General features: G+C 25.8%; 3 protein-coding genes across 7 annotated transcripts; 2 read left to right on the forward strand and 1 right to left on the reverse strand.

The window, feature by feature from the left end:
* The first annotated feature begins 150 nt into the window (after nucleotides 1–150).
* LOC100576231 lies at nucleotides 151–5,353 on the forward strand. Its single transcript, XM_026446278.1, has 7 exons — nucleotides 151–291; nucleotides 421–689; nucleotides 788–951; nucleotides 2,911–3,416; nucleotides 3,597–3,815; nucleotides 3,875–4,437; nucleotides 5,082–5,353. The coding sequence occupies exons 1-7, from the start codon at nucleotides 151–153 to the stop codon at nucleotides 5,158–5,160; spliced, it is 1,941 nt and encodes a 646-aa protein (XP_026302063.1). The 3' UTR covers nucleotides 5,161–5,353.
* A 22-nt stretch (nucleotides 5,354–5,375) lies between these two features.
* LOC113219408 lies at nucleotides 5,376–6,579 on the forward strand. The gene is made up of 4 exons (XM_026446283.1): nucleotides 5,376–5,427; nucleotides 5,482–5,562; nucleotides 5,671–5,868; nucleotides 5,997–6,579. The coding sequence occupies exons 1-4, from the start codon at nucleotides 5,376–5,378 to the stop codon at nucleotides 6,272–6,274; spliced, it is 609 nt and encodes a 202-aa protein (XP_026302068.1). The 3' UTR covers nucleotides 6,275–6,579.
* A 739-nt stretch (nucleotides 6,580–7,318) lies between these two features.
* LOC552032 (uncharacterized protein C1orf198 homolog) lies at nucleotides 7,319–9,549 on the reverse strand. 5 transcript variants are annotated; one of them, XM_016917545.2, is made up of 3 exons: nucleotides 9,470–9,549; nucleotides 8,320–8,640; nucleotides 7,319–8,165 (listed from the first exon to the last, which is right to left on the reverse strand). In XM_016917545.2, exons 2-3 carry the CDS (start codon nucleotides 8,605–8,607, stop codon nucleotides 7,575–7,577), a joined length of 879 nt encoding a protein of 292 aa, XP_016773034.1. In that variant the 5' UTR covers nucleotides 8,608–8,640; nucleotides 9,470–9,549; the 3' UTR covers nucleotides 7,319–7,574. The 5 variants fall into 5 exon arrangements, with proteins under 5 accessions (XP_016773034.1, XP_026295254.1, XP_006570845.1 ...); XM_026439469.1 differs by lacking the exon at nucleotides 9,470–9,549 and adding an exon at nucleotides 9,240–9,447; XM_006570782.1 differs by lacking the exon at nucleotides 9,470–9,549 and adding an exon at nucleotides 8,849–8,943.
* Nucleotides 9,550–10,194: the final 645 nt, after the last annotated feature.

A 10,194-nucleotide genomic window follows, 5' to 3' on the forward strand; every position in this document is an offset into this window, starting at 1 on the left:
TCGAGTCTTCTATCGCTTCGATATTCGTCTCAAAGACAGGACAATTAAATGACCATTTGAGAATCTATCAATGCAAACGAAAGACCAATATCTCAATACCTAATTTAATTGCTTGCTAAAATACACTCGATTGGTTAGAATGTTCAGATAATGATATCTTCATTTCCGTCATACGACGAAGAGCTTTTGAACAGCGCGTATGCGAATATAAATCTAATCGCCGACAAAGCTTGGACTTTCGACAAGGAAGGAGATTCATTTCAAAAACTGAATCATTCTTTGTCGATTCAGGTAAAAAACCTTCATAAACTCCCCGAATCATCTTCTATCCATCTTTTAATTATTACATATGTTAGGAATATAGATATACTAGAAAGAAAAATAAAAAAATACAAAGTTTAACAATTTATCCTAAAATAGAATTATAAATTGACTGCAAAGTACAAAGAAAATGGTTCCTATCAAACGAAAAGTGTTCGCGATGTTATTCCTAATTCCCGTTTGGCCAGCTATGGCAACTATGAGTACAATGAAGAACGCGAGAACACGTATAAAACAGACGACAATGAGGGCCCTGTTTCACTATCGAATTTCTGTTGGACGGAAGTTACCGAGCCATGGATGCTTCCGGAGGTCGAAAAGCACTTCGCCTGGTTAACTTCGAATGGACCACGATCGAATCGTGAATTGTTAGGTTTTACACTTAAACGTAATCAAATTCGATCAATATGATCGAATACTCGATCATTTTGTGTTAACGTTCGCCCGGAAAATTGATGTTGCAAAGATCGGCAACAAGGATACTGGAGCCTGACGATGTGTCGAAGATCGGATGTGGTTTCAAGTCGCATTGGGATGATTGTTTGCACAGTCAACACGTGCAGAGGTTGAGATCGACAGAAAAGAAGATCAGGACGAATCATGAAACGAGCAAAGAAGCAAACCTGATCGGTAATACGTTTGCGATCAACTATAACTACATATACAGCGTGATTCATTTAAACAAGGCTATATCTTTTCGAATTGTGATAGTGAAAAAAATATTTTTTACGTCACGTGAACGATATCAAAGGATCGATATCTGAAGAGAATATTTTTTTTCTGAAAAACCATTTTCTTTTTTTTTTTTTTTTTTTAATTTTTATGATTATCGACGTTTTCACATACAACTATATATTTCTTTTTTATTACATCATGTATAATTAAAAAATACATTCAAGTATGTATAATAATATTATTTTGAAATGACCTTGATCCCTAGAGATTTAAAATTTAAATTTAATTTAAATCTAAGAGGATTTGCAGGATTTGGCTAAGACGTGCGAATCTTATATGAAAAAAATAATTTTTATTGTACGATCTAATATCGAGAAGGTTTTAATCATAAAATATACAAGAAAAAAACATTCGCTTTAAATTATCATTCCTCGTAGATGTTTAAAAATGGTGTTTTTCTATGATAATACATTGTCTAAATATAATATTATTGTAACGATCTTTCGATTTTGAATTAATAACAGCACACAGGCTCTAATTATTCTTGTATTTTTATATTTTCTTAGTTTTATATTCTTTATCTGTTATAAACTATTTGTTTTAATCTTTCCCACAAAAAAAAAACATCCATTAATATAAAGTTTAGCAAATACGATACTACAATTCCATTATGATCAATTTATCAATTGGAAATATTAAAATATATTTGACAAGATACTGAATAACCGACTGTTGGTATTCGTTGCATTCTTAGACGCATATCTAATGGTACATCACGTACGATCACTTGTAGCATTTTAGAAGAATATTATATATTTTTCTTCGTTTAGAATATATATCCGCTTACGTAATATGGTTATATTATTTGGTTATGATTAATCACAACAAACATTTACGTCTTTGTTTATTCGTTAATTTTAACTAATATGGATTCTCAATCGATTAGTAATGCAATGTTTCTTCAATTGATTAGCGAACGATGCTTCGTCAGTAAATAATACTCTTTTAAGAAATAGTTCGTTATTTTCGTATTCGTTGCAAACTTTATTGAGAAAAATACATACGATTTATAAAATCTATTCCACGAACATTCTGGTATCAATAGAATACTTTCTTCTTAAAATATTCATCTCATGCTTATTTTGGAAATACCATACTCAAATTCTCTTAATTCATATTTTTAATTCATTCTTTAAATTTATATATAAATTTTTATTAATTTCATCTATAATAACTTTTTTACTTCTTTTATTCTTAATAATTTTGATTTTCACACATTTTTTCACAATATTATCAATTTCAAAATTATTGATCATCTTTGCATATATGTACGTAATGAACAATTATAATTAGGAAATTTGTCTTCGTGTGTTGCTTTTCTCAAACACTTATTATTTTTACTGCAAATAAATATCATATCGATTTCTTTTTGCATCGAATAATTAATTGTGAATGGTATGTTATTAAACTTGTTGATAAAATGAAAGTGAACAAAATTTCAAACTATCAAGGATTATCAGTACTATGATATGTTTATTTACATTTACAAGTTTTCGATCGAACATTTTAAGTTAAAATATTTCGATAGATTTAAATTTTATTTTTTGGAAATCAAGATCATTTAAAGTATATATATTTATATCTATTTTTTAATTAACTGCAAATTTTTTAATCACGATGCAAAAAATACGACTTCAAAAAAATTGATCTCAGAAAGAAATATTCTTATATCGTAGATTTTGATCTTGATGATACATTAATATTAAATAGTTTTTACGCCATCATAATTCGAAGATATTTAAATGGATTGCACTGTGTAACATCTTTTTTTCCAAATTTGAACGAAAATATAACTTATTCTCTAGTAGAAATTGTATTAAATTTTTGCTAATTAAAACGATGCTGTCTGTCAAGAGTCAGATCCTACCGAAAAGTTGGATAATTATTACGAATATCAACGTTACACCATCGAAAATTCTATGGAGATGCAGCTACATATTCGCGTAACTAGTGACGCGGTTCGAAACTTATGGAAAGTGGGCAGCAATGTCCAACAGCAATTTCTCCAACAGAAAATGCGTTTGCAGTGTTATCGTCTGCAACAGCCTCGAGAGCAGAATTGCCAGAGCAAGGAACGCCAGCAACAATTCTATTATACAGTCCAATATCGACCATTAATACTTAGAACGGAATATCAAGCAGCAAGAACCGAAACTTACGGAATAAGGAAACATTTGCCACCGGTTCTCAGTCCAGAAGTGCCGGAATTTTTTCCAAAGGTGCCGGTGACAAGATTCAACAGCAACAAGGAACAAAACGTTAATCGCGTGCAATATTTCCCATCCCTTAACGAGAGAAGTTATCAAAACGAATTATTCCCTTACAACAGAACTTACGAAAATACAGGAGCTATATACCAGGTACTATTTAGGTATTATCAATACTGGAGATAATTTATCCTTCTAATAAATTTTTCATTAATATTTGAAAATTATGTAGAAATATATCCTGTAATATTATATTTATATTTGTGTTTATATTTTTTTATAATATAACGTTTGTAATATCAATCTATATTTCTTTCTTGTTTTTTTGAGAAGGAAGTAAAAAAAGATATACTTGGAAGTTGTGAATTTCAGAGTACAGGTATACCATTGTTGTCAGCTACCGATGCGACAACGTTCATTCGACCTCCTCAACAATGGTATCAAAGGATACCACCACCAGCACAAATACAAATATCCACCTCCTCCTCAACGCCAATGTGTACATCTGTACAACCTCTGCGAACTACTACTATCACTCATCATCCCTTACAGGTGGGAAACAATTTTAAAACAATAAAAAAAACGTATACTTTATTCATCATATACAACAGGTAAAATTAATCAAAGATATATTTCAGGTGCAAGACAAGTTTTTACAATCGAATCCTATACCAATACCTGTTTATCAACATCCTATAGAATTGTATCATGAAACAGGGCAAAAAAGGAAAAACCAAGGCGTTGATTTTAAAAATTTGATACTGTTGACGAAAAATGCAATGAAGGCTCACCGTGGGCAACCAAAGAGCACGCAGCATAAGCCTTCTCACTATATTGAAGGAAAAAATCGAGCTTCGAAATCAGAATCCGAGGTCCTTCAATGGTTGGACAAGAGTTGTCCATCGAAAACGAAAGATTTTTCTACTGCTAATACCCTAGTCACGGAATTGAGGAATTTTGAGGAGAAAAATGATAGAAAAGCTTCCAATACGAAACGAGAGAAGGATATCACGAGAAGTAGTGAACGGATAAAAGCAGAAGTGCCAGGATCGAACGCGAAGGCGAGCAGTGAAAGAGATAAAAATGATACGCGAAACAGAAGAAGGCTTTATAGAGATGTCCTAACCAATGCTTCTGCGAATCAAACTACTTTGGAAAACGTATTTGAAAAAAGGTAAAAATATTTAATATTTATTTTATCAAAAAGAAATAAGATATTAATAATAATTCTAATAAGATTACTTTTTAATGTTATTTTTAATTTCAAAACTCAAAAGATTCGTGTTCACAAATCTTTAAAAATTATTTTTGTGTTTCGAATTTCTCGAAAAATAAGGGTAAAAAATAATTTATATAACTTACGAGAAATATTGATATGATTTTTTTTTATTTATCCCATTTATTTATCCGATAATAATTAAATTTATGTTTAAATTATTGACATATTTTAATTAGTATAATTTTATGTTAATTTTATAATTTCTATGGGAAAAAAATGATATAAAAGTAAATGATAAAAGTAAAAATTTAATTTTTTACGAATCAAAAAAATGGCTATTTATTATTATTGGCAATTGCCTCATCCGAATTTAAAAAATTTCAAAAATTAAAATTTATTAAATTCTTGGCAGAATTCTAATCCTTAGAAAAAAAAAAAAAAAAAGTTTTAGTTTCGAGAGTTTCAAAACCTCACAAAGTGTCACAAATACAAATACGAATTTCACGAATTTATAAAAATAGCAACTCATCTCTAGATATTTCATTCTTGTAGTGATAGTAATGATAATACGTACGTATATAATGTATAATTAATATTAGGTACGATGAATTAGAACAACAAGCAATGGAGCAATATAGAACTTCAGAGGAATCTTTGGCGCTTAAATATCAAGTATAATATTTTATTCTTACATTCATTTACTTTAAATCGTGATGTTCGCTTCATTTGCAAATTTTGCGAATACATTTAAGAAATTCACTAAAATTATTCGTATGTATCAAAATATATCTTTTTATCATAAATATCACTATCGAATCGAAATTGTTTTATAAGATAGATACATATATTTTAAAAGATAACCAATTTTGTTATAGGAACTCGAACGTCAAGCAATGGAACAATACAAGTTTTGTAGCAGCAACGTACAAGATGATACAGTTCCGCGTACGCTGATGGATGATAAAAACATTTATGAACGATTTAAAAAAAATTTTAAAGAAGAAAATTGTTTTGGTGGACAAAAATGTTCCGGTTTTGGAAAATGTAGTCCTGTGAATACGGACGTGAAAGAAGAAGGAGGTTTAATGATTTTTATTATTATTTATTATCTTTTATTTCAATATAAATAAAATGATTAAATATAAGAATAAAATTTATAAATAAAATTTATCAACAAATGATTTTTAGATGATTTTCTGCAGAAACAGGGAAATTTTGTTCGAATGGAAAATAAGAATGAATTGGATGTTCCTTGCCGATTTTTCTCCGATAAAAATAGTCGATCAAATATTCTTTCGAAAAGTTTGACTACCTTATCTGAAGAATTATCTCAAAAATCGAAAAACACAGCTAAGGGTGCATCAGGTGATAAAATCAGCAAAAGTGGTAAATATTCTAATTTTAATATTCTTAAAATTTTAAGAGAGTTATTAAATATTATTGTTAAGTTGTGTTTTTAGTATTATTTGTTTTTTCTCGTAATAAATATGATGAAAGGATTGTTCCAGTTTCAGTCCGGACATCGTCAAAAAGGCGTCTGATACTGGTGTCACCCTTTGAGAAAGAATCAGAAGCCAAATTAACGAGATCAACTGATCTAGAAGAATTTTATTGTATCACACGAGCAAATAAAAATATCTTCGGTTATTACAATAATTCAAAAATCGGACAAATTGGTGGTGGAGATGAAAATATAACTATAATTCAATCTCCCAGAACAGAAGGTATAAATCATTTAGAAATTTCAAGGAAAGAATGTATAGCCAACTTTTTAATACTTTTTTTTTACTAGTTTGGCTCTCAGGTTTTTGGACCACATGAAGAGAGAAACTTTTAGGAATCAAGAAAGGAATAAAACTTATTTAATAAAGAAGACAATCATATTAAATAGATTAATGTATTTAAATATCATAATAAATGCTTCAAAAATTCTGTATAATATATATGCATATATATTTTAATAAAAATGACTTGATATTTTTTTAATTACTAAATAGTCAAGCATGACCCGTTTCAGGCAGTACATACGTATATATTTCATTTTATTAATATAATTAATTAATTGATTCATTCATTTTTCGCAAGAAAAAAGGAAGATAAGAGAGCAATTAACAATAATTATTGTTATTTTATAAAGATTATCTTTTGATAAATCTAAATTGATAAATCTAAATAATTTATATAAAATATATAAATATATTTTAATTTAGTTAAGAAACAAATTAATAATAAATTTTATCATATATAAATATAAGAAATAAATAATATAAAATGGTTTTTTCAATCTTATATTATACATTTTTTATAATATGTCTTATAATCATAATGGAAATTGATGATTATTTTAAAAAAATGCATCACCGTATTGAATTATAAAAATTTTTTTATATAAAAATGTAAATAAAGATAATTATTTTAAAATATTAAATTTTTATAAAATATTATTCTTAATCTTCTTAATTATCCTTATTTTTTCGTATGTTATCAATGTATTTGTGTTGATATTCTTATATATAATATTTACATATAAAAAAAAAGTCTTTATATTATAATAATACAAAAATTTATATATAATACATGCAAAATTTATGATCTTAAATATGCATGTAACATTATCCCTAATTTAATTTCAATTATAATTAATACTCTTATAATAAAATTATTTCACAAATACATTGCAATTTGAGATCATAATTGTTATTAGAGAAATATACCTTAAGATATATGTTCAAAAATAAATATTATCTAAAGTATTATTGATCAATACTATATAATATTTACCATTTTAGGAACTAAAATTTTATAAAATATATGATTTAATACAATCTGCACAAGATCAGATGCACAATGTCATTCTATTTGAATTCAATAATTTATGTTTTTTAATAATACATATAATTGTGCTATCCTGCTATTAGAAATTACAAAAGTTCAGAAACTGTGTCATTGCATGCTCCTAACAATTTTATTCGTGTGCATCTATACATATTAATAACTAAGTCAGTATTAATAACTAATAGCATCAGCTTTATCATAATAAACATAATTATACAAAATGTCTAATTTATATCTACCTCTATTTACTCATATATCTACCAATTATCAAGAAATTCAAAACCAGTTTTTGGTATAGTTCGCTCCTCTTCCTCCTGATTCAATTGGGAAGATTGAAAACTACTATAAGAACTAGGTGTTTCTAACAATGCTGTTGATTCATTAATATCACTTGATTTTGTACGTGACATTACTACTAATGTATTTGTTTGACTTTTATCAGTATCTGAATCTCTTTCTCTGACTAAACTTTCCATATCTTCTGCCAAATTGTTTTGTAACTTTAACAAAGATGTTTTGTTCATTAATTTAGCAAATATACTTTCAGAATGATCACTATCAACATTGCCTTTTAATAAGCTACAACATTGTTCATCTTCAAAAATATTGTTTGAGAAACAATCAGATTGAAAACAATTAACTGTATGAGATGAAGTATAAGTATCATTAACAGAGTTTGAATTATTTTTTTGTGATTTTGCTGGACTTGAAAAATGTGGTGACTCTCCAAATTGAGCTCTTATTAACTTTGATTTTACATCCTCTGATGTATCTATTATACTAAGATTCATTTGTGATTGAGTCATAAATGAAAATGGAGCTGAATGTTCATCACGCCATCGTAATGTCTATAATATTATAATAAAAAATTTGTTTTAATTAATAAATTTTAAAATAATATTATGAATCTGAATATGAAACAAATTAACATTTAACATTAATTACTATAATTTATTATAATTTATTATAATTTATACTATTAATTTATACTATAGTACTTACAGAACCAGTTTCATCAATAACATATTTCATTCCTGTCTGAATACGTAACTTTGGATACCATTCTGGTAACTCTTTAGTAAGTTCTGGCTTTTTTAAAGTATATTTTAATGCAACTTCTGGTTGAATGATGGTTTCATTAATTGCTTGATTCCGTTCTGCTATACTTAATGTATTCCATAAACCTTCATAGGCTTCCTTTGTTGCAGTTATATCTTCTCCTATTCTTTGTGCCAAGGGATTTATACTATAGAAATATTGTTCAGCTCTTGAATTTAACATAGCACTCATCCCGAAATTTCCAAATTAAGATGAACAAAGTATCTACATTTAAAAAAAAAATTTCTATTAAAATAAAATGATGACAATATTATTTCATAAGAAAATGATCTTAAAATTGATAATGTAAAAACACATGTATAGGTTACAATATACAAAATCATTAATTATCAATATAATAGATAATTAATATAATTAAAAAATAACCAAGTATTAAAACATAAAAAATTAAATTATAATAACCATAAATTACATAAAAAGAAATTAAGATTATCTATAAAAATCTATTTTTTAAACGATATACAATTTTGAACGATAGAAACAGGAGTTGTAATTATATACATACATATATATATAATCTTCTTATCCTATATAATTATATATATTTAAAATAAAGTTTCTATTTTCTTTTTTAAAATGATAAATTATACATATTTAGAATATTCAAAATAAAAATATAATTAAATAAATATGTTTAAATTATTGAAATATAAAATTATAATTTAAAAATATAATATAAATATATATAGGAACTTCTATCCCAAAAATGATTCCTGATTTTAAATAATTTTTTTTGTTTTATTTCAGATTTATTAATAAAAATTATATTAACAAATTATTAATGAAAAACATTGGCCAATCACCTGTCGTATTGCAGCGATTAACTGTACCATCAGCGAGTCATTGGGTTTAAACAAACAGTTGAAGCAAAATGTATTGAGCCAGTGATTCACTAACAACATATATCTAATGCTATCACTGTAGTGCGACTGGTGTACGTATTTTATGATTGGGCAGTGTTTTTAACTTGTTAACAAAGCCGAAACAAAAATTTGCAAAAGAAAAATTTATTTAAAATCGTCTCAGGAATTACCAATTAAATCTTGTCGGTTGACTTCTAAGACAACTAAGCTGACAATTAAGCTGTGTTGCCTTCTGCATCTTGTATAAGTACTTACATATTTAATTATTTTTAAATATATAGTTTATATCTATTAAACATATAATTTAAAAAAGTAAATTATTTGTAAAATAAGTAAAACATATTACATATGATAAATATTAACAAATATATTAAAATATGAAATTATACATTATAAAATAATTATATTTCGAAACTACAATTTAAAATTTTCTTGAAAACATTTTTTTGAAATTGTGTGAAAATTGCAATTAAAAATAAAATCTAGTTAATGATTTAATAAAAATATTTATAGTAAAAAAAATATAATATAAAAAATTTATAATATACTATTATATAATTATATAATAAATATTATATAATTATATATTCATATTACTTCATAATTCATAATTTTGATAAATATTTAATAATTTTTTTCATTTTATTTAATATTTATTAATATTATTCACTTATACAATAAAATAATTAAAAAATTATAGTAATTGTTTTAAAGTAATACAATATTTTAATCAATAACAATAATCTATATTAATTAAATTATTATCTGTATTAAATTCTTTAAATAAATTTTAACATCTTATAAAATATAAAATTATTAAAAATAAATATCTTAAAAATATATTAATATATAATATACTTAATAACTATTATATAAATCTACACAAATTTTGGAT

The sequence above is a fragment of the Apis mellifera genome, linkage group LG1 (genome assembly GCF_003254395.2).
Source record: "Apis mellifera strain DH4 linkage group LG1, Amel_HAv3.1, whole genome shotgun sequence".
NCBI lineage: Eukaryota > Metazoa > Arthropoda > Insecta > Hymenoptera > Apidae > Apis > Apis mellifera.

Excerpts from the sequence above, each read along its gene's own strand:
- LOC100576231 (XM_026446278.1), top strand. The coding sequence starts at position 151 with ATGATATCTTCATTTCCGTCATACGACGAAGAGCTTTTGAACAGCGCG. Across the intron at positions 292-420 it reads ATCATTCTTTGTCGATTCAG|AATTATAAATTGACTGCAAA; the intron begins GTAAAAAACCTT and ends ATCCTAAAATAG. Across the intron at positions 3,816-3,874 it reads TCACTCATCATCCCTTACAG|GTAAAATTAATCAAAGATAT; the intron begins GTGGGAAACAAT and ends CATATACAACAG.
- LOC113219408 (XM_026446283.1), top strand. The coding sequence starts at position 5,376 with ATGGAACAATACAAGTTTTGTAGCAGCAACGTACAAGATGATACAGTT. Across the intron at positions 5,428-5,481 it reads ACAAGATGATACAGTTCCGC|AAGAAAATTGTTTTGGTGGA; the intron begins GTACGCTGATGG and ends AAAATTTTAAAG. Across the intron at positions 5,869-5,996 it reads TGATAAAATCAGCAAAAGTG|TCCGGACATCGTCAAAAAGG; the intron begins GTAAATATTCTA and ends TTCCAGTTTCAG.
- LOC552032 (XM_016917545.2), bottom strand. The coding sequence starts at position 8,607 with ATGAGTGCTATGTTAAATTCAAGAGCTGAACAATATTTCTATAGTATA. Across the intron at positions 8,166-8,319 it reads TTATTGATGAAACTGGTTCT|ACATTACGATGGCGTGATGA; the intron begins GTAAGTACTATA and ends ATAATATTATAG.